At 43.9% G+C, this 23,856-nt stretch overlaps 1 protein-coding gene across 24 annotated transcripts in view; it reads right to left on the minus strand.

Annotated features, from left to right (window-relative positions):
• The window catches only part of PARD3 (par-3 family cell polarity regulator), a 611,947-nt gene that overhangs the window by 277,614 nt on the left and 310,477 nt on the right, over positions 1-23,856 (minus strand). For all 24 annotated transcript variants that reach the window (XM_006158308.2, XM_006158309.2, XM_014591497.1 and 21 more), the window contains 2 exons: positions 6,790-6,978; positions 5,939-6,109 (listed from right to left, as the gene is read on the minus strand). In XM_006158308.2, the coding sequence (XP_006158370.1) occupies positions 5,939-6,109; positions 6,790-6,978 (360 nt within the window). The remainder of the gene's footprint in view (positions 1-5,938; positions 6,110-6,789; positions 6,979-23,856) is intronic.

A 23,856-nucleotide genomic window follows, 5' to 3' on the forward strand; every position in this document is an offset into this window, starting at 1 on the left:
TGCCACAATCCCTTCTCTTCCATTCTCCTCTCCGGATCTTGAGCACACACACACATGTGCCCAGCACAAGTTCAAGCCACCAGGTCCAGGATTTGAACCGCGGTCAACTACATGGGAATCCAGCGGCCTAGCCATTACGCCATCTGCTGATCCCTGCATTTATTTCTTAATGCATAAAATGAAAAGATTCCTAAGTGATATCTAGGCCCCTTTCTAGTCTACTCTACCTTTCTAACTCTAAAAGGATCAAACCTAGTGAGAAAATCCATTTTAAAGAACTCCTTGATGAGGTGAATGAGGGTCCTGCTGCTGAACTCGGGGGACAGATAACCGAGGCCTGCGGGGAACAGGACTTCTAAACCACAGCTAAGTCTGGAAACCTGTGGTCCATGGCCATTTGCTGGCTATAAGCGGGGTCTCAGAACCAAAGGGAGCACACAGCTCTTCTTCAAATGGAAGGTGTTTATGCACCAGATGAAACGGAATTCTATTTAGGCAAGAGGTGTGCTTAACACAAAGGTGTGCTTAACACAGCAAAACACAACACAGTGGCTCCTGGTGGCAAACCAAGTAAAACCAGAGTGATGGGAAAGGTCACCCGTGCCCGTGGAAACAGTGGCATGGTTCACGCCAAATTCCACAGCAACCTCCCTGCTAAGGCCATTGGACACAGAATCCGTGTGATGTTGCATCCCTCAAGGATTTAAAATAATGAGAAAAGTAAAAATGGATTTATGTTGTAAAAAAACACTCCTCGATGACTAAGTCCTTCAATGCGAGGGTTAAGACCAAAGCTTATTCTCGACAGGGACTAAGAGAGGTTTCATATAAAACCACCTCTCACACATACATCATGAAATGACTTGAAGCTATGTGAGATTACAGTAATTTCTACAAATACTAACTTCCTTAAACTCTTTAAAAGATATGCAGTTCTCATACATTTTCCTTTTTTAATTGCCAGAAATAGAGATGGACAGAGAGGGAAAGGAAGAAAGCAGCCCTAAAGCGAAGTGGTTATACCACAATCCCTTCTCTTCGATTTCCATCCTATGGGGATTGGGCTACACCCAAGTCTCCGGCCATGTTCCTCAAGCCTCAGGGGCTGGGATTTGAACTGCCAGTTGGCCATATGGGATCCAGCTCTCTTTACTGCTGAGCCATGAGGCCAGGCCAATACCCAAGTTACTCTCAGTACTCAAGGGTCAGTGCAATGCATGCCCTCCCACTGCCATCTGCCCTGTCACTGTCTTCAACGAATCTTCCCCGGGGGTAAGTAATAACAAGTTTTTCTCTTCTTGTTTTTATTCCATAGCCAAACAGGAAAAATAGAAGGACTTAACGTTTTTTCCCTACCTAAAAGCAGTTATGCCATCATTCTGGAGCATAACAGAAGGGAGACATTTCCGTTTCTTAAAACAAAAGGGAATAGTTGATTGCTCTCAAATGCAGTTCAGTAAAGGCATTAGAGCTCAGGAAAGAAAGCAAAGGGAATCTAGACTCCTTGCCAAAAACTCATCTTACCCCCTGGCTCAGGGGCTACCTCAGAACCTGGTTTCTAACCCTAACTAAGTTCTCCTTTTCTCTGAAAACGTCAGACTCTGCAGAACCTTTTCCCTTAGCATTCACTCTTTGTCACCAATTCAGGCCCTGACTGGACACAGTGACAGCTAGCCAGAAGGAGTGGACGGCCCAGGTCTGAACACAGAATTGACAGTTCTAGCAAAAGAAAACAAAGAGGGAAGCATGCAGTGAGACACCTGCTGGCTGTGGGACACACACGGCCGTGGAAACACTCTGGGAAGAGAAGACTGGAATCCAAGGGCCGAGAGGGCCTTTGCCAGGACGAGGGGCAGCACGAACTCAAGCAAAGACCGAACCAGGGTACCTCCCATGCCTGGGAAGTGAGGAGCCTGCGCAGTGGGAGTTGACTGCACAAGGAGGCGGAGGGGGAGAGGGCCGGAGCGGGAAGGGGCCGGAGGACAATAGGGCAGGAGGGAGACAGGGCTGGAGGAGGACAGGGCCAGAGGGGGACGGGGCTAGAGGACAACAGGGCAGGAGGGGGACAGGGCTAGAGCGGGCGTGCCAAGTGTGGCCATGAGACAGACACTAGCACCCATCCTGCAGACACACAGCGGCCCAGGAGAGATTTCAGCAGGGAGTGACAGAATCAGAATAATCCCCCTGCCTTCAGTGTAGAGAATGAGTAAGAGGGATAGCCCGACTGGAGACATCCTTCAGGGAGTGATGCTACACACAGCATCTGAGCGGTCCAAGGTGACTCCTGGTCTGAAGCTTCCATGGCAGAGACCGATGCCTGGGAGATGCATGGCAAGTATCTCCGCGGGCTGCGGGGAGAGGGGTCTCAGTTCTGAGTAGAGACGGACAGAGAATTAATCTCAATAGTAGCAAGATCAGCGAGAGAGCTCGTTAGAGCAACAACAGCCCAGGAACAGCCTTGAGAAGCACGAGCCAGACCAGAGCAGGTAGAAACCAGGACGCCCCAGAGGAGAGAGAGGAGCTTGAGTCTAGAAGCAGAAAACCAGAGCAGGCCAGGGACGAGACTTCCTGACAAGCAGGTGGTGCTGGGGTTCCTGAAGGGCCGAGCACAACAAAGCAGGAACGGTTCCCACGGAACGCCTCCAGCGTGCTGTCTGGGGACCAGTATTAGTGAGATGCAGGGTCTCAGGAAGATAAGGAGAGTCGAGGAACCATTCTAGAGAAAGCATACGAAGATGACGATGCACAGAACTGACACGCGTAGGAGAAGAAACGTGATGAAGTGCAAAAGAGTTTCTTTTGTAAATTCTCAAGTCAGCTTAAAATGAAGTAAACCATTCATTTAAAGAATGAGATAGTGAAATACAGCTTTAGGGTGCCGTCAAAGACTGCACTGCACAGCTGACTAACAGACCCAGAAGGCGCAAACTCCAGCACATTATTTTGGCTTGCGGTTCATTCCCGATGGCAAGCCACCCTACGCTTCTATCAATATTTACTATAACACAATTTACACAAACCCTCCCAGTGACGCAGAGGGAAGGTTTCCAAAGGTAATATATAATATAAGTACAACAGCAGCAAAATCATGTCTTGTGCCTTCTGGGAAGCTGAATTGAGCTCTTCTGTCTTCATATAATTCCTTAGTTAAACCCTGTCAGTACAAAAGGCTTCTCGCTAGTATTACAGAGATAGCAAGACACTCGTGATAAGATTTTTTTTTGATATAATTGCTTTATAAGCTTATTCTGTCCTAAGAAACAGTAATAACCAGCAATGTATGAAAATGATACCATAAGGAATATTGAATATTAAAGTCTATTACTGTCTATTGCAGCTGTTCCCTTACTTAAATCATTTTCATTCACATAAATTGACATGCAGAAGTGAATGAAACACAGAGAAATTTCAGTGGGATTCCAATTTCAAGTCTTTCACAGGGCAACAGGGAATGAAGTCAGTGCCTTTATCAAAATATTTTCAGGCTAGTGCACGTTTTGCTTTGCAAGTATTTGGAGAACAACAGGGAGGACTACGAATCTGATGAAAGTGCAGTACTGATCTTCAGTTCATTTCTGACATTTTGATTCCAAACATTCAGTGTTTTCTATGAAGGACAATTTTAAGAAGTGTCATAGAGACCAGCAGATAGAATAATGGTTACAGAGCTGGCTCCCATGTAGCTGACCATGGTTCAAGTCCTGGACCCAGTGGCTTATAACTCAGGCCGTGCACATGTGCATGTGTGTGCAAAATCCCAAGAGGAAAATGGAAGAGAGAGGACTGTGGCATGGCCATCCCCCGGGGGGGTGGGGGGTTCCTTGCTTTTTGTCTCTGTCTCTCCAAACAATCACACACTCCCTACAGCAAAAATCTCTCATTTAAAAAACAAAAAAAGTGTCACAAATTTTAGTTTTTAAAGAGACTACAAAAATGATATATTGTCAGGAGAATACAAGTTCTATGAGAAGGCTCCAGCCCCCCACCTGTTTTATTGACCACTGTACCCCCAGGTTCTAACACATTTTCTAACATCGAATAAAGAGATGCTCAGTAAATACCCACTGAATGAATCTATGCCCGCAGTGAAAGTATTAAGCTGGTCAAAAGAAAAAGATCTCAGTGATGCGTCTTGTGACTTACTAATGAGAAGCAATTTGCTAGATATATATATATATATATATATATAAATGAGACCAGTGGGTGATTTGGCAACTCATGCAGCTACTAGTGAAGAACAGCAGTCCAGTAGTCTACACTGAGGAATTAGGTTTCATACTTAGTTGTACAAGTCAATGTCCAAATCCCCTCTCTTCCTTTTGAGATTATTAGTTAAGGTTATATTGTTATCTTATTAATAATCTGTTAATTACTCTGAACTAATTCTATATTTGGCAAACAGAAACAATCTAACAAACCAGCAGGTGGCATGGTGGTTAAGGCATCTGGACTCCCACATGGCTGACCCCGGTTCAAGTCCCGGACCTGGCAGCTTACTTTCTCACTTTCCTTCTCTTTCGCTCTGTCTCTCTCTAGTCGACTTCAAAATATAAAATAAAATAAAATAAAATAAAATAATGACAATGAATAAAATTAAATAAAATAACTCTTTAAAAAAGAAAACAATCTAACATTAATCAATGGTCAATAATCTTTCTTTTAAGATTGATTTAATTAATTTTATGTATTTATTTATTTTTCAATTTGACCAGACAGACAGAGAGAGAGGACAAGGGAAGGTGAAAAAGCAAGCTGGCAAGTCCAGGACTCGAACCACAGTTGGCCAAGTGGGAATCCAGGGTCTTAAGCACCATGCAACCTGCTGGCTCCAATTTTTCAAAATTGGTCTCCTCTATAATGTCTATTTGCTGACCTCAAGAATGCATGTTCATTTTAAAATAGGATTGTATTAGAGTGTTGCGTGGTCATCAGGACCTACAAAGCTAGCTTTATACGTTTATTAGAAAATTGCATAAAATTTAAAAAAAACTAATAATTTAGATATAAATTTCAATTTACATGATTCAGTAAACATTTTATCTTAGTTGATTTCAAATTATGGGGATCTGGGCATCCATAAAAACAAAAACAATGAACTATTTTCCATAGGCTCTCTGCAAATGATCAGATCTGACCTACTTTGAATAAATGCCACATATTTTATAATGAACCTATGAAATTTAGCTTTTTCCTAGGTTCCAATATTTATGACCAAGGCCATCCAGAATTTAGTTTTCATTTGTAAATGCCCCACTATAAAAGAAAGTGCGCTTTTACTTATTTAGGAAAAGAGACAAACACCCCTTTCCTAGAGGACACCGGTGTCTGAAGCCTCACTCCAGTGCCCTGTGCGAGACCAGCCAGGGCATTAAGCTGACAAAGAAGGCCCTGGAGGGGAAGGCCAAGCCCCAGGGTGAAGGAGAGAGGGGGTGAGGAAAAGGGGAGGCTTACACTCCTGCCAAAACACAGGAGCACAGCAACCTGCAAGCCAATCTTGACAAGAGGCATCCCTTTGTCAGAAAAGTCATGACATTTTTTTGCATAGAAAAATACATCATGACTTTTCTGAGGACCTGATAGATATGCAAATGAATAAGCGAGGTTCCCCCCAGGCTATCACCTCCAGGTAGGACTCTGCTCACCCTCAGAGGAACCACTGGCTCTAGGAAGAAGGTCTGTGTGCAAGAAGACACCTGAGCTAAGGGTGCCTCAGGGTCCCTGTGCTACCTGTGGAGCGGACAAGAGGAATGCTAAGGTGCATTAGAATATTTTGATCACAGAACTAAGAAAGCCAATCCCCACTCACTGGCAAAACCATCCCACCTCAGCAAGCAAAGGTGACTTATGGTCTTCCGAGGTAACACGCAGAACCTCTGTGACCAGGGTCGGGACAGAGCTGCGGTCTCACTGCGCGCTCAGACACCACTACTTTCCTTACCTCGCTGCACTTGCTTAGCCGCCTGGCCACGATAAGCTGGATCATTCCCCGTTTATTTCCCTCGGTAGACATAGACCTTCGCAGGGTTTCCATGGCATCCTGGTTTGTCTTGCCCAACAGGGATTCTCCATTGACGGCTATCAGCTGATCGTTCACCCGAAGCCTCCCGTCCTGGGAAGAGAACAGGTAAAAACAAGTGCTATTAAACAGTCGGTTATAAAAGTTGCTTTCCATCTGAATTAAAACAAAGCAGAAAAACAAGTGGGGAGGGAGCTCGAATCCTCATGGACCATGCCCCACTGAACACTAGCGTCATCTACGCAGTCCTTGTAGCCGTGCCCATTCCAGTCCTTTACACGTCTGTAAATCAGGCCATCATCCTAATCTGTTTACGAAATAGCATACTAATTCCAAGGACACAAAGCGATTACTTTCTTACTTCCGGAAACCACAGAGGGTGTTTACAGCCCACGACCAGGCTGCAGGAGGGCTGCGGAGAAGGGCACCCCGAGCCAGGGCAGGAGTGGTCTCCAGGCCCCCAGCAGGGAGGCAGGGAAGGGACCTCCCCGCACATCTCTCTGTGTCAGGACCCAGTCCAGCCCCCAGCAGGGAGGCAGGGAAGGGACCTCCTCGCACACCGCTCTGCGTCAGGACCCAGTCCGAGAGGCACAGTCTCTTCATGTAACTAGCAGGACCATGGGCCACGGGCCTGTGAAATAGAAAGTTTACTTCTGTATTCCGTCCTCAGAGGTCGCCTCACTGAGACTGCCCCTGGTGTTCTGGGCACAGTATGTGCCCAAAAGCCCCGCCTTGTTACAGGTGGACGCCTGATCAAGTGGACATTGGCTTACTTTCGACGCAGCTCCTCCATTAATTATGGACTTGACGAAGATGCCCAGATCCGCGTGGTTCTCCTTGGACCGGTTCCCTTTGACACTGACTCCGAGACCGGCAGATCCTGAATCATTCAGCGGGACTTCGAACGTCAGGAATTCCCTGGTGCCATCGGGCGTGAGGACGACGTCCTCCTCCTCTGCTTTCTGCAGGAACAAAATCACAAGCGCGTCACGTCCCGCTTCCTCCTCACAGCTGCACCGACAGCTCTGTGATCACACCAGACGCGACGCTTCCCCCGTGAACGCCACAAGAGCAGGGCCAGCGGGGTCGCTGGGCATCTGCACTGCCTCCAGAGGATTCCTGGAACCAGTTGTTAATATTTCTTCATGTAACTAGCAGGAATATTGAAAAAACAAAACAAAACAAAACAAACAAACAAAAAAAAAAACCTCAGCCAGATTCGGAGAAATAGGAGAAACTGTAGCAGGAAGACTGAAGATGGGAAGAATCCTGCAGTTGGGGTCTGTTTATATATCCTACATTACAGAAAAAAAGCAGTAACAGCCAGAGCTAGCATAAATAAGTATAATTCATTTGCCACTTCTCTTTCCATTAAGAAATTTCTTTTTTTAAATAATTATTTTATTGTATCATATTTATTTATTTTAATTTGACTGGAGAGGTACAGAATGAGAGAGAGTGAGAGTGATGGAAAGTGAAAAAGCAAGCCACTAGGTCCAGGACTCGAACCATGGTCGGTCATGTGGGAGTCGAGCACCTTTAGCCACCATGCCACCCCCATTAAGAAACTTCAGTATGGTGAGTCTTTCTCATTGACAGACAAGAGCAGGTCTTGATGGTACCAAATGAGCAGAAAACAAGTGTTCAAGTTCAGAGAGCCATTGAAGAGTTACTTGGTATGTATGTATTTATTTATTTACGCATGTATGCATGCATCAAGTTCAGAGAGCCACTGAAGAGTTACTTGGGATGTATGTATGTATGTATGTATTTATTTACGCATGTATGCATGCACGCATGCCAAAGGGCACAGGTGTTCACCAGAGAGTGAGAGACAGAGAGAGGAAAAGTGAAAAAGCACCATTCCTATGAGGCTATGCCACCATTTTTCTCCCATATCTCCCTCTATTGGGACTTTGGGCACGCACGTACAGGTGTCCAGCATGATGCTCAAGCTGTAGGATCTGGAATCTGACCACAAAGTCAGCCAGGTGGGATCCAGCTGCCTTAACCACCACTCCACCCGCTGGACCACCACTAAAGAAATTTATCTCTCAACATGAAGAGCAATAGCAGGGTAAGTATTTCCAAAATGTTGCATCATCCATGATACAGCCATTACATATTCAAGCAACACTGTCCCATTAATTAGTTGCGCATCTAGCTTTAATTTCATAACTGTAGTCACCAAGTACAAAAAAATAAAAAAATAAAAAAATCCTGCTTAAAAGTATCATGTGCTTGGGACCAGCAGGCGGCATAATGGATACATCACTGGACATCACTGGATTCTCACATAGTTGAACCTGGTTCAAGTGCCGGACCCAGGAGCTTATAACTCATGCCAGGCATGTGTGCGTAATGCCTAAAATCCTGAGAAGAATGGAGAAGGGACTGCGGTGTAGCCATCCCCCCCAGGGTGGGAGTGATTTCTCACTCTCTGTGTCTCTTCAGGAGTGTACATGCCCTATAGCGAAAATCTCTTCCCAAAAAAAAGGCACTTAAGATATACAAATTCTTGCCTCTCTTGTTTACAACAAGGCGCAAGCACTAAGAGAGCGACGTCTAAGCTGATGAAATGCAGTGAGATGCCAACCTCCACCACCATGAAAAAATGCTGCACTCCAGGGCAGGGAGCGGCGTCTGCCTCTGCCCATCTGGTTGGCAGTCCTGCCCTGAGAGGGGCTTCAGCCCCTGGTCCTCTGCAAATCCAGAAGGCCAGACTCTTTTCCCAGCTTGGGGTTCCCAACCATGCAATGGGCACGTGGCACAGAACTCAATGCTCATCTAGCCCTCTAACCTCCTCTTCCCTTCCCAACTCTGGAACATTTCTCCAGCGCTCACTGAGCCGCTGGAGCTAGAGTTAACAAGTTATAACTGAAGAATGGCTAGGACTTAGGCTGGAATAGAATGTACCCTTTACAAAGACTGCTCATTACATAAACAAAAGTAAATTAAGGCACAGTGATGGAAAGGGGTAGGATTCAATTCTTTCTTCAGATCCTAGCTGATTTCTGAAACTTTTTAGTAACAATCAAAATCAACATAAAAATAAAATATATTCTAAAAGGAGCTTGGGGATTTAGCGTGCAATCTCAGATGTCTAAATTAGATTACATGATTTTTGGAAGTACACCATCTCTAACTGATTCTCCTTGGGCTATCATAACATAGATCATATGCTATTTTTAAATCTTCAAATCTATGACAATGTGATTTGTAAAGAGTTGTTTCTAATTTGCTAACAGTGTTAATTTTATGGAAGGACATGCTTTGTGCCATCGTAAAGGACAGTCTCATAGATCTTAAGAACAATAAACCATTCAATAAAATAAAATTAATAAAATATAAGTACTGTAAAATAAAGAATGCAAAATAAAAACAAGTTCAAACGATGGAGGCCAACAGCTATGTTACCTATGCAAAGTAAACATATTTTAGTATCAAATTCCAAATAAAGTCTAAGCCTGCTCATTATAAGTTTTCTTATATTCCTAGAGAACAATTATAGCTTGAATAAAACCAGTGTATTAGAAAGAACTAAAGATGAGATCTTCACATAAAAATGCTGATATATGGAACCAGCAGTTAGCATAATGGCTATGTTGCTGGACTCCCATGTAGTCGACCGCAGTTGGAAGTCCTGGACCCAGTGGCTTAAACTCACACCAGGCACGTGTGCGTGCGTGCCTAAGATCGCAAGAGGAGAATGGAGGAGATGGGATTGTGGTGTGGCCATCCCTTCTAGGGGGTGATTTCTCGCTTTCTGTCTCTCTCTGTCTTTCTGGTGAGAGCACGTGCCCTAGACCAAAAACCTCTCCCCCCCCAAAAAGAAAAAAAATATATTGATATACTACACACTAATTATATAAATTATATATTACATTATTATACAAAAGTCTCTTTATATGTATTCTGCTCTTAAATACAAACATTCAAATCATTTTTTTTTTTTTTAGAGATTTTTGCTATATGGTGTGTGTACTCGCCAGAGAGACAGAGACAAGAGAGACAGAAACGAGAAATCACCCCCAAGGGAGTGGCGATGCCACAATCAATCCCTTCTCCTCGATTCTCCTCTCAGGATCTTGGGCACGCACGCACATGCCCAGCGTGAGTTTTAAGCCACTAGGTCTGGGACGTGAACCGCGGTCCCCAAATCATCTTTTATTTTAATGTGTATGGTTCAAAAGGAGAAGAGAGCACTAAAGAATGAAGTGGATGTGAAGGAAGATTTCATTCGAGGAGGAGGAGTGGGCTAAAAACAAGTCTCCAAAATAACCGCAGAGCACTAAACAATGACTGTGTGGGACAAATATAGAATGTGTTATAAAAAAAATATACAACGGGGCAGCAGGTGGCATGGTGGTTAAGGATGCCAGACTCTCCCACGTGGCTGACCGTGGTTCGAGGTCAGGACCTGGCAGCTTGCTTTCTTACTTTCCCTCTCTCTTGTTCTGTCCCTCTCTGGTCAAATTGAAATGAATAAAGTTTAAAAATTAAAAAAATAAGATAACACACAGGTCTGTTTTGATGTTGGAAATACAATGTAGCATCAGTAGCCTTCCAAACACACCCCATTCCCCTTCTCCCTTAAATTCAGAAGGGACTGAGAGGAAGAACGTGGCCCAGCCGTGGTGACACACGTGGCAGGTGAGGCCTGAGCGGTGCTGGAGCCACGTGGGACGTGGGCTTAGTTCCCAGGTCGGCCTGAGTACACTGGGCCCCGTGAACGTGGCTGGGGAGGGAGGGAGAGAAGGCTAGGAGGATCACGGCCTGGCGAGACCCTGGCAGAGGCGTGTCTGTCTGCCTCTGTTCTTCTCTCAGGAAATAAATAAGCTTTAAAAAAACTTCCTGAAAAAGCTGCCTCTGCAAAGACAAGGAAATCCCACATAGTCCTTAGGAAGACACATGTAAAATTTAGGTCTGATCATTCAGTACTCTAACCTGCTTCAAATTCGGAAGGTTCTTAATTGTTACTGATTTGGATCTTCAGTTTGGCTTTTTAACGTTTCCTGATTCTGACATTTCCATAACGGTTCACTAACACTTAAAATTCTCAGGCTTTTCTACTTGAAAAATCAAGATAAGGAGCTGACTGAATAGATGAAGAAAAATTTTAATCAAGGCGAAATCATTCCCTGACTGCCATGCTCTGAACCTGTTTTAAAGGAGACATTCTCTCCACAGGACGGACTCACTTATTAAAGCAGCCCAAGATCGTAATAATCTTCACTCTGAGCTTTTCCGATCAAGTCCTCGGACGTCATTACCATTAACACTGAGGTGAGAAAATGTAGGTCTCATTTGATATTGCATTATTCATCCACCATTTGGCTCTTGCCATAAGGCTGAAATTAATGCCAGCTTTCATTCTCAGGCCACGAAATGCTAAATAAAACCTTTTTTTTATGCTCATTAAAAACCATGTAAATGATGGAAAACATCCATGAAGTCAAGCATCCTGGAGACTCCGACGTCCTGATGTGAAGTAGAAGCTTATGGGCTACTCGGTTATTCCGTCCAGATTCTAGACCTCATTCTCCACAGAAACGCAATACAAGTCTTTTCCTTCACTCGCTCAGGTCACCTGCACATGGTATGTCACTCAAGCACGGCCACGTGTGTATACCACCCATGCACCCTGTCAGCTTTCTCTGCCCGTTTCTCCTTCGTCATTTCTGCCTTTTAACACCCAGGGAAGGGGGCATTTTTTGCTAAGCATATTAGAAGCAGGGAACCTACAGGAGAGATGTTATAGAAGCTACACATTTACCTTCCCACTGTATTTAGAACTGCAGAAAAGATGTAAATTTTTAATTATTTATTTTGTTGTTGTTATTATTATTATTATTAATAATTTACTTCACCAGAGAGAAGAGAGAGAGAAAATGAGAAAGCAAGCCACCAGGTCTGGGACTTGAACCATGGTCGGCCATGTGGAAGTCCAGCACTTTAAATATCACACCACCTGCTGGTCCCAGAAAAGATGCGTAATTACATCTGTGAGGAGATAGAAAAATGGCCACAGCAGCCACCACCACCACCACCACCACCACCTCCACCGCCGCCCAGTGTCCCGCTTTCTAAAACAGACTGTGGGGAGGTCCCTGGGCACCTGGGCACCTTGTCTGCAGTGCATCTGCAGCACGGGCATATCACGGGAAGGACCTCACAGGTGACGGTGCTGAGCAGCAGACACACGATCATGTGAGTTGTAACCTCTGAGCCTCAATAGATACAAATTTTGACAAGAACGTACAAAATATTATGAAGAGAGGCAAGCGGAAACACGATCTAGACACGTATCATCCAAGAATTTCAAATTAGATGTGGTCACAGAGTCTGGATTGGGGCTCTGCAGAGAGATGTGCGCAATGCATGCTGAGTACCACCACTTGGGAGGCTGGAAAGCACAGGGGCCTGGGTTTGGTTCTCCCGCTAGTCTGCACACAGAGGCATGGTATTAGCTAACCCTAGCTCAATGGCAGCTGGGACAAATTATGACGACCAGGAGGTGCCGTAAAGTATCTCTCTGCAGCCAGCAGGTAGCATGGGTCCCACAGGGCTGGCTGTGTGGTGTGAGTCTCAGACCCGGTGGCTTGAAAATTACACTGGGTGCCAGTGCCTGCATGCATACCCAAACTCTGGAGAGATACACACACACACACACACACACACACACACACACACATAATGCTCTCTCTGGCGAGCACACACACCCTACAGCAAAAACTTTGGGAAAAAAACATCCCCATCTCCATCTCTCTCCCTTTCCCTTCTCCATCTCTCTCCCTTTCCCTCTCCCTCTTTTTTCTCTCATGAAGTAGGAGGCAGGGGAGACAAACGTTGTACCACTCCATTACAGTCCACTGATGCCTTTCTCAACATCTGCCTTCATCCAGAGTTGATGTCCTGAGTGTACAGATCCCAGACAAATTAATAACACAAAGATAAACACTCACACCCCAAATGGCAAAGGCACATGAACAAGTCACCCATCCCAGAAGTCTACATGGACAAGGAAGCAAGCCTCTAAGAACAAAGATCAAGCCTACTTACCATGAAAGACATGCAGATTAGCCTATCAGCCAAAGTCATCATCTTGCTAAGGATTTTCCCTTTAAAGTAATAATTCTAACAATGGAGAAGGTGCAGTAAAGCAGGTGCGTTCTTCTGTTGCTGGGGAATGTGTGAAAGGTACCACATTTCTGGAAGTCGATTTCAGAACGCTTATCAATGCTTCTCTAGTTCACATACTACTTAACACAGAAATGTTATCTGTAGTAATAACAGCTAAAAAACTCATTGTGCTCATACACAGAGACTGGGTGGGGAAGAGTAAAACTCATTGTGCTCATACACAGAGACTGGGCAGGGAAGTGCTGACTTAATTACAACAGCTAACAACTGAAAAGAACCCACAGATATGACAGCAAGTTAAAAGTAGATTAAGATACACCTACAGAAAAGAAAGCCATTTGGCTAACAAAGTGCTTCAGAAAAATATGTATAACAAGAAATTAAATTCGGATCCAGGCGGTGGTGTGGAGGTTAAGGCAGCTGAATCACACATGGCTGACTGCATGGTTTGAGTCCTGGGCCAGGTGGCTTGAGAAACACAGCAGGTGCATGTGCATGCATGCCTGAAATCCCAAGAGGAAAGAGGAGGATAACGGATTAGGTGAGGCCATTCCTCCTGGAGGGTGCAGTGCATGCACCCTATAGCAAAAACTGACGTTTAGAGGGTGCAGTGCATGCACCCTATAGCAAAAAAAGAAGTCAAGTTTTGTTTTGTTTTTGAGGTTTTTGCTATAGGGTGCGTGAGCTTGCCAGAAAGACAGAGAGAGACAGAAAGCGAGAAATCACCCCCAGGGGGGAATGGCCACGCCACAATCCCTTCTCCTCCATTCTCCTTTTGGGATTTTGTGCAAACACTCACACACACTCAGCGTGAGTTTAAGCCACTGGATCCGGGACTTGAACCATGGTAGACTACATGGGAGTCCAGCAACATAGCCATTATGCCAACTGCTGGTCCCTGGAGTTTCACCCAGTGGGTTTTCATAACTTCCAGTAGGTCACCCATCACAAGTCTCGACAGGCTATTTTCATAAATTGCTGACTGTCTTCCCACATCTGTAGAAGCTTCCCAAGGAACAGACTTATGTCAGCCTTCACACATGCCAGGGACATGACATTTATTAGCTATGCATGAAATAGACAAACATTAGCTACACAGGCAAAGAAGATGATCGTGAAAAAATATACGTGACAATAACAATAATGGAGTCACAGGATTGCGAGAGTTTGATTTTCTTGTGTATACGACTGAATTCTGTATGGTCAATACACTTCAGTTCTGTAGTATGAAAAACCCACCTGGTACCACTTCTTTAACTCTTTTAAAGAACACAGTGCAGGGGAGGGGTGGGCCGAGGGGGAGACATGTTGGGCAGGGCTGGTGAGGATGGGCCATGCATGACAGATGACCCCATGAGGGCACTGATGGGAGCGTCACAGGGCAGCGGTAGCCACTGTGACCACAGTGACGTGGAACAGAGACTTTGCACAGTTTCAGGGAGCACATGATTACCAGCCTAAAGACGGTAGTAATACACAAGTGATACAGAAATGCGAATGGCCACTTACGTTTTTAAATAAGAACATTTTAAACAGAAAAACTACTGTATGGGAAGAAAGAAAAACCCTCCAATCATACGCCCGAGTTTTCTTAAATCCTATATTTGAATTGATCACATATATGAGATGAACATTTATGTGTATATTTGAGCTGAATTTTAGGGTTAATTATTCTCATTAATAAAGTTAAAATGTTGCATCTGGCTTTATTGGCCTCTTTTCTAATTTGCGTAGTAGATGCCAAATAAATTTTTAAAGATGTAAAAGATTTTTGTTTGATAATAAAAATACTGTAAGAAAAGTAGTTGACATACTTACTAACCCCTGAACTTAACCTAGAAAAATATTTATCAAATCAAGGAAACATGAGACAAATTCAAATTAAGGAACATGCTCAAAGGAATCTGCTCTTGAATAGCTGAAAATCTGGGGCCAGCCTGTGGTGCAATGATGGCACAACTAGGCCCACAAAGGAAGGTCTTGGGTTCACATCCCACAATCTCCCTGGGGACTTTGGCTGTGTCGTGCACACCTGACCCCAGCTTGCTCAGACTGAGGTTAGATGAGGAAAGAAGACCCTGTTGGGGATGTGCCTCTCTCTCTCAAGAAATAAACTAAAAAAAGACAGAGCTAAAAATTTGCTCAAAGTGGGGCTGGCAGGTGGTGTGGCGGACTCCCACATGGCTAACCACAGTTCGAGTCCCAGACCTGGCTGCTTGCTTTCTCACTTTCCTTCTCTTGTGTGCGCTCTCTCTCTCTCTCTCTCACTGTATCCCTCTCTGGTCAAATTAAAATAACTAAACAAATGAAGTTAAATAAAATAATACTTTAAAAAATTTGCTCAAAGTAATTGAATTGGTCTTAAAAAATGATAAACAAAGATAAACTGAAGAGGCTCAGCTACGGTAGGACGCACTGGATACTACTGCTTGGCAGGCCGAGGCCATGAGGGAAGCCCAGGTTGGAGTCCCGGTCTGCACTAAAAAGCCAGGCATTGTGGCATACACCTGTATAATTGGGCACAGCTAAAGGCCAAGCATGATCCTAAATTAGAAACTGAAACACACTTTCATTCTTATTTATTCATTCACTCAGTTTTGCTATAAAGGATGTTATATGAGCAATTGATAAAACAACACTTCTAAATGTTAACTTGCTGATTTTGATAACTATAATGCAGGTACATACGGAAATGTCCTCGTCAACTTAGGCTATACACACTGGAGTACTTAGGGATAAAGGGGAAATCTTTTCAATTCAGAAAAAAAAAATTATATAAGGGGGAAGAAGGGAGAACTGGGTAGAGGGAATAGGAGTAGAGTCAAGAAAATTATGTCTAAGGGATCAGCAGTTAGTGTAATGACTATGTCGCTGAACTCCCACATAACTGACCATGGTTCAAGTTCCGGACCTGGTGGCTTGAAACTCCTGCCAGGCGTGTGCGTGCATGCCCAAGATTCCGAGAGGAGAATGGAGAAGAAGGGATTGCGGTGTGGCCATCCTCCCTGGGGGGTGATTTCTTGCTTTCTGTCTCTATGTCTCTGTCTGTCTGTCTGGCGAGCGCACGCACCCTATAGCAAAAACCTCTCAAAAAAAAAAAATATATATATATCTAAAGCGTAAAATACTAATGACTGAGGAACGTGAGTGAGGAGGTACTGGAGCTCTCTGTGCCATTCTTGAAACTTTTCTGAAAGTTTAACTTTACAGAATGAAAATTACATACAGTAATCAACCCAGAGTAGTTTGGCTATATCTGAAATAGTTTTTAAAATACCTTAAGAAATTAAGGGTAAAAAGGTCATGTAATAAATTATAAAGATATTATTCATTTTATTGCTGTGCTGCAAAATAATAACACAAAATAGCTAAGATGTATTTCCTGAGGGAAAACATGCCAAACATCAAAAATCCTCCTTGCAGGTCAGCAAGTGGCATGGCGGTCAAGGTGCTGAATTCGTGGTTTGAGTCCCAGACCCGCCGGCTTGAAAATCATGCCGGGGTATGTGTGTGCATACCCAAAGACCTGGGAGGACAACAGAACAGAGCAGCTGGGGTGTGACCATCCCCCAGGGGGTGATTTCTCACTTTTTCCCTCTCTGTCTGGATCTGGCCATTGTACACACCCTATGACAAAAAAAAACAAACCAAACCAACCAAACAAACAAATCTTGCTATATATATAAGAGTAAGCAATTTCAGATGGTACAGAGATTTACTACACATAACCATTACCATTTCTGTCAGTTTAGGAAAATAACATTCTGTTCAAATTTTGGAATAAGATTGTTTTATTTTATTTATCTATTTCTTTTTAGAGAGTTTTTTTTCTGTAAGGTTCATGCATTCACTGGAGAGACAGAAAGTGAGAAATCAAGTCCCTAGGGGGATGGCCACACTGCATTCCTTTCTCCTCCTTGGATTTTGGGCATGCATGCACATGCACCCAGTGTGATTTTTAAACCACTGGGTCCAGGACTTGAACAACATTAGACTATACGGAAGTCCAGCAACATAACCATCATGCCATGTGCTGGTCCCAACACTGTTTTTTATTTAGACTTTTTTTTTTAATTTTATTTTATTTACTCATTTACTTATTTTAATTTGACCAGAGAGAGAGAGAGGGAAGGTAAGAAAGCAAGCTACCATGTCTGGGACATGAACCGTGGTCAGCCATTTGGGAATGTCCAGAGCCTCAACTACCACGCCATCTGCTGGACTCCACAAGATTGTCTTAAAATAAATTTGAATCAACGCCAAAAGCACTTGGAGTAGCAATGTTTTATAAGATTGTTTGTCACAATAGCCATATCTGATGCACGAAATCAGACTACTGAGGACAACGTATGATTAGTGCATGTCAGCATAAAACTTCAACAAAAACTCGAATTAAAAGAGTCTTACACACTTTACGGGTGTTACCTAGAACATTAAAGCTAATTTGTATCCTAGGTCTAAGGAGTGTTTATGGTTTACATCCATTAAAGGTCCTGTTTGCTTTCTGTGTCTCAACTGCTTCCTCAGTTACAGCACAATCAATATGGCGGACACTTGGTCTACTACAACCACTGGTTAAATGAACCTATTAACAACCGTGCTTACTGCCCAGCTTATTAAAATTTTAAACTGAGCTATAACCTTTCTGAAGTTAACCTATCAAGATGTTTCCTGGTCCTCACAGGTTCTCCTAGAATCCCCAGTGTCTCGGTAGTTCCGCTAGAGAGTTCAGCTACTACTCTTCCTAGAATGGACTCCAAATTCCTGTCATTTCAGCATAGATATCTTATCTCCAAAGTCTAGAATTGTCTCTATACATTACTTTCTAAGTTCTACTTTTACCCGATAGCTCTAACTTTGTTTAGCACACAATGATATTCCAGTGTCCCTACCCTGGAGTTCTTAGGGGCATCCAAACCAGTTGGCAATCACCCTTCTTGAAGCCCCAGGGAAAACCGGCATTTGTAACTCAAGACCTGGCAATCAGTAGGTGACTCTACCTCCATGAGACTGTTCATTTTATCTGTCAACTTGGATGGTGTTTTGGGATGAGATTATCATTGAAATTGGTGAACTCTATCATGTGGGCGGAACTTGTGCAACTAGCTGCAGATCTGACTAGAAAGAAGGCACTATGTAAGGGAGGCCCCTCCAGCAGACAGCCTTCATTCTTCATGTGCACCCGGCCAGCCTGTTCATGGACAAATGCCTGTCCCCACCCACAGGGAGGAGTGGAAAAGACCCCAGCATTGGGATCCCAGTGTGTCACCCTGGGATACTAGCTGCTGGCCTTCAGAAAGACAGTGGGATACTGGTTCTCCTTGGTCTCTGGCTGTAAGACTGGATCTGCACCACTGTCTCTGTGGGCTTAGGCCTCTGGCCCACCCTGTAAATTCGGACTTGACCACCTCTATAATTGCCTGAGCAATTCTGACAATAAACCTCTTCATAGGCAGGCCTACCTTGCTTTATGGAGCTGTGCAGATAGGATGCTTATGACAGAGTGAAGGTCTGTGGCACTCCATGGCAAGCAAGTCTACTGGAAGCATGTTTCTAACAGCATTTATTGTTTTTAAGATTGTTACATATGGTGGTCTATAGTCAATGATCTTTGATGTTGCTATTGTAGCTATTTTGGGGTGCATGAACTGGTGCCCATAAGAGATAGCAAACTTAACAATAAGGTGCTTGCTCTGCTCCACGGAGTGGCCATTCCCTCAGCTCTCTCCTTCTACTCAGGCTTCACATGTTCTAAGACATGACAATATTCAAATTAAGCCACCTACTAAGCCTGCAATAGCTTCTAAGTGTTCTAGTGAAAGAAGAGTTGTGCATCTCTCACTTAAAAACCTAGAAATGATTCATCTTAGTGAGAAAAATCATGGTGAAGACCATGACAGACCAAAAGTTGGGTCTTTTTGTGTCAAACAGTCAAGTTGTGAATGGAAGTAGAAAGTTTCTGAGGGAAATTAAAAGAGCTATCAGTGCATACACGAAAGAGCCTTACTGCCAACATGGAGAAAGCTATAGTGGCCTTTAGAAGATCAAACTTGTCCTAACAGTCACTTCAGCTAAAGTCAAGTCCAGAAAAAGACCTTCGTTATCATCAATTCTGCGAAGGATGAGAGAGGTGAGGAGGCTGCAAAAGAAATACTAGAAGTTAAGAGAGTTCATGAGGTCTGAGGAAAGACGCCATCTCCAAGTTGCAAAAGAGCACAAGGAAGCAGCAAGGACAGAAGAAAGCCATATCAAATTACCAAAGAGGATCTTGCTAAGATCACTAAGAAAGGTGGTTACACAAACAACAGGTTTCACTGTAGGTAAAACAGCCTAACAATGGAAGAAGATTCCATCTAGGTCTTTCATAGCTACAGAGAAGTCAATTCCCAGCTTCGAAGTTTCAAAGGACAGACTGACCCCCTTGTTAGGGGTTAATGCAGCTGTGACCTGAGGTTGAAGCTGGTGCTCATTTACCATTCTGGAAATCCGCGGGACCTTAAGAGTTGCGCTCTGTAAATGGAAGAAAGCCTGGTGAGGGCACATCTGCTGATAGTGTGGTTTACTGCATATCTGAAGCCCTCCATTGTCATTTACATCACGCCTGTAAACATAACATGCGTTCTGTAGCTATGGCTCAAGAAGTGATTTGAGTGCTTTTTAATTTTTTAAAAATTTTGCCAGAGGGCACATGGACTCATGGGGGGGGGTGTGAAAACGTACCACCCATGGGGGATGGTCATACCACATCCCCCTCCTATATTTTTCCCTTATTTACAGGTTTTATACACACACACACACACACACACACACACACGTATGCATTCATTGTGTTTTTCAAGCCTACCGGTCTGAGACCCAAACTATACAGCCGGCCATGTGGGATCTAGCAGACCTAACCACCACAGCACTGGCTGGACTAACGTTTGAGTCTTATTATTTAAGAAATACATTTTGTTAAAAAAGGCTGCCACAGATAGTGATTCCTCTGAAGCATCTGGGCACAGTAAATGGAAAACCTTCTGGAAAGGATTCACCATTATAGATGCAAGCGAGAACAACTGTGATTCAAGAAAGGAGGTCAAAATACCTACATTAGTAGGAATTTGGAAAAAGTTATTCCAATCCTTATAGATGACTTTGAAGGTTTCAAAACTTCAGTGGAGGAAGAACCACGGATGTGGGGGTCAACGGTAAGAGAACTAGCATTACAAGTGGAGCCTGGAGGCCAATAGGTGTGGTGATTAAAGGCGCTGGACTCCCACGTGGCCAACTATGGTTCAAGTCCCAGACTGGGTGGCTTCTTTTCTGTTTGTGTGTGTGTGTGTGTGTGTGTGTGTGTCTGTGTGTGTCCGGTTAAATTAAAAATAATAATAATAAATAAATAATTATTGGGGGTTGAGGAGAGAAGTGGAGCTTGAAGATACAGCCAAATTGCTGCAATCTCATGATACAACGTTAATAGATGAGAAGTTGTTTCTTATGCATGAGCAAAGAAGTGATTTCTTCAGATGGCTACTTTTGGGCACAATGCTGTGACATCGTTCCAATGACAACAAAGCATTTAGAACACTGCATAAGCTCAGTTGATAAAGCAGTGGCAGACTTTGAGAGGGGTGACTCTGTGCAAGAAGTTCTACCGTGGGCATTATGCTGTCAAATAGTAAGGCCAACTACAGAGAAAAGTGTTGTGAAAGGAAGAGCCAGTTCACATGGCCAAGTTCACTGTGGTCTCACCTGAAGAGAGTGCCACAGTCACCCGGACCTTCAGCGCTAACCTTCTGTAGCCATCAACATGGAGGTGAGATCCTCCACCAGCAAAAAGGCTGTGATTCTCTGAAGGCCCAGATAATTGTTAGCTTATGTTAGCAATAAAGTTTTTTAAGATATTGATTTTTGGCTATGGAACTTTTGAATTTGAGATGCAAGCTCTCTCTCTTTTTCTTTAAGATATAATGCTGCAGCACACTTAACAGACTACTGTATAATGTCAACATAACATTTATATGCACCGAGAGAACAAAAGTTCATGTGACTCCCTTTACTGTGATAATAAAGTGGTGGTTGCAACCAAGTTTGCATTATCCTGAAAATGTCTCTCTGTCTGTGTATACACACACACAGACACACACACACATAGAGACATACACACCCAATGTGTTCTGTTTTTCCAGAGAACTCGAACTCACCCAAGTATTATCTAAACTGGACATTCACATGAGAGTCCTCTAGCAAATGAACAAGATCACAGGTTCTAAAGAAGTTTGTTGAGGATATCGAGGAGGTGACCTTGAGCCTTTGGTACAGCTTTCAGATCTTTTTTTTTTTTTGAATTTATGCTATAGAGCACATGTGCTCACCAGAAAGACAGAGAGAGAGAGAGAGATAGAAAGTGAGAAATCACCCCCCAGGGAGCAGGGACACGACACAATCCCTTCTCCTCCATTCTCCTCTCGGGATCTTGGGCATGCATGGGTATGCACCTGGTGTGAGTTTAAGCCACTGAGTCTGGGACTCAAACCACGGTCGACTACATGGGAGTCCAGCAATACAACCATTACGCCAACTACTGGTCCCTCAATTTCTTTTCAAGAGAGATTTTTGCTATATGGTACATTTGCTCACCTGACATACTGAGACAGAAAGCTAGAAATCACCCTCCAGGGGGATGGCCATGCCAGTCCCTTCTCCTCCATTTTCCTCTTGGGATTTTGAGCACACAAATACATGCACCCAGCATGAGTTCTAAGTTGCTGGATCTGAGACTCGAACCATGGCCGACAACACAGGAGTCCAACAAGATAACCATTATGCCATCTGTTGGTCCCTCAGATCAATTTTGAATGGGTAATCCAAAACTGGATCTAATCTCTGTCTCATTAATTTATATAATATTTGGAAGTTACACAGAAAACTTACATCTCAGAAATTCAACACCACTGACTGATCTTAGCAACCTGTTTTATTTCTCAGCTATAGGTCATTCTACTACTCCATGAACCAAGAAATAAATCACTGAGCTTTTACTCTGGGTCCGTCTGGGAGCTATGTGTTTTTAGGACATATTTGTTCTCAAGATGTTTACAATCACATGAAAGTTTAAATAAAACCAGATTATTGAAATGATAAAGAAAAATTTTCTCTAAAAATAAAAATAAACAGACAAATATGAGAAAGAATAGAAGGAGGAAGAGAACAGGATTTGTATTCTGAAAAAGGCCCATGAGATAGACAACAGCAAGCAGGACTTTGAAGGCACCTGGTCACAAGGACAGAAGGAGGGGTGAGCAGCACATGGAGGAGGACACGTCGACCAAGTTGGTTCACCAGGGCAGGGCAGGGCAGGGCAGAAGTGTCCGTGGAGCAATACACAATCGCTCCTCCTAAGAATGACACGTGTTCCGTAGCGCCTAATTCCAATCTCTTAGCCATGAAACAAAAAAGGGCTCTCATCTCGCTATCCTGATTAATAAACGCCTTCTGAGTATGCAGATTTATTTTTATTTTGTGAACCAAAAGTGAACCATAGTTTATCAACATCTCCTACAGAACTCCTATGTATCACTTTAACCTATCAGCACATATTTATACTTCTTTTTTGTTAACTCCACACTCAAAATGTTCCACAATAACCAGTAACAAGGAGATGGAAAATCTGTCCTGTAGAGCCAGGAGGAAACGATTTCACTGTGGGGTTCATTCGTGACTCCAAGATTTGGAGCATCTGACGTTCAGTCCTGCTTCCCGCACATGTGCGTGGGATAAAAGGACCAGCTGATACCTGGACGATCGAGCTTAAACGGGCTGTCCCCGTGGATACCACCGGAGTCACTGCCGAACGTCAGTCAGTGATGGGACTGCGACACTACCACGATATCACCGAAGGGGAGAGAAACTGCTGCTACTTCCCCTGAGCCTGTGTAACAAGTCATGAACAGCCCTGAGAGCAACCCTGTATCTCCTTCCGGAGAAGAAAAAGTGGCCTCTCTTGACCCGCAGGCACATTCCCTGTGGCTGGAAGTGGACACACCATTCTGTCCTCCCAGCCAACCCCGTGCAAGGACAAAATAAAAATCGGGCTTTGGGTTCAGAGTGGTGAAAACATTGGTGCTTTTCCCACCCTTGTTTCCAGGCATGGAAGAAAAAAGATAATGCAGGACTTCACCGACCTAGAATCTAAAATAAAAGAAAATCACTAAAAACCAGTAAGGCACACAGGGAATGCCTGCCAGAGACTTTTCCTTCCTCTGCACCCAAGCTGGCACTGTTCAAAGGGCTAGAAACAGACCCTGGCCTTCAAAATGGACAAAAGGAGGCAGAGACCCTGCCACTGCCCATTTTTAAAACTTATATTTTATCACGGTTCTTTTACAACCTGAAATGATGCTGCATGGCAGAACACCAAGGGCAGCACTGATGTGAAAAGACATAACAAATTAAGAATCGAATGTTTTTATAAACAAAATTGTGCTTTTCGACTTAGTTTGGAAAACTCGTAGCACAAATACACGCTCCATTTGCAAACAGAAGTGAGACCCATGGGGACTAGCAGTTAGCGTAGTGGCTATGTCGCTGGACTCCAACGTAGTCGACTGCGGTTCGCGTCTCGGACCCGGTGGCTTAAAACGCACGCTGGCGTGTGTGCGTGCGTGCCCAAGATCCCGAGAGGAGAATGGAGGAGAAGGGATTGCGGCGTGACC

The sequence above is a fragment of the Tupaia chinensis genome, unplaced genomic scaffold (genome assembly GCF_000334495.1).
Source record: "Tupaia chinensis unplaced genomic scaffold, TupChi_1.0 Scaffold000578_2, whole genome shotgun sequence".
Taxonomy (NCBI): Eukaryota; Metazoa; Chordata; class Mammalia; order Scandentia; family Tupaiidae; genus Tupaia; species Tupaia belangeri.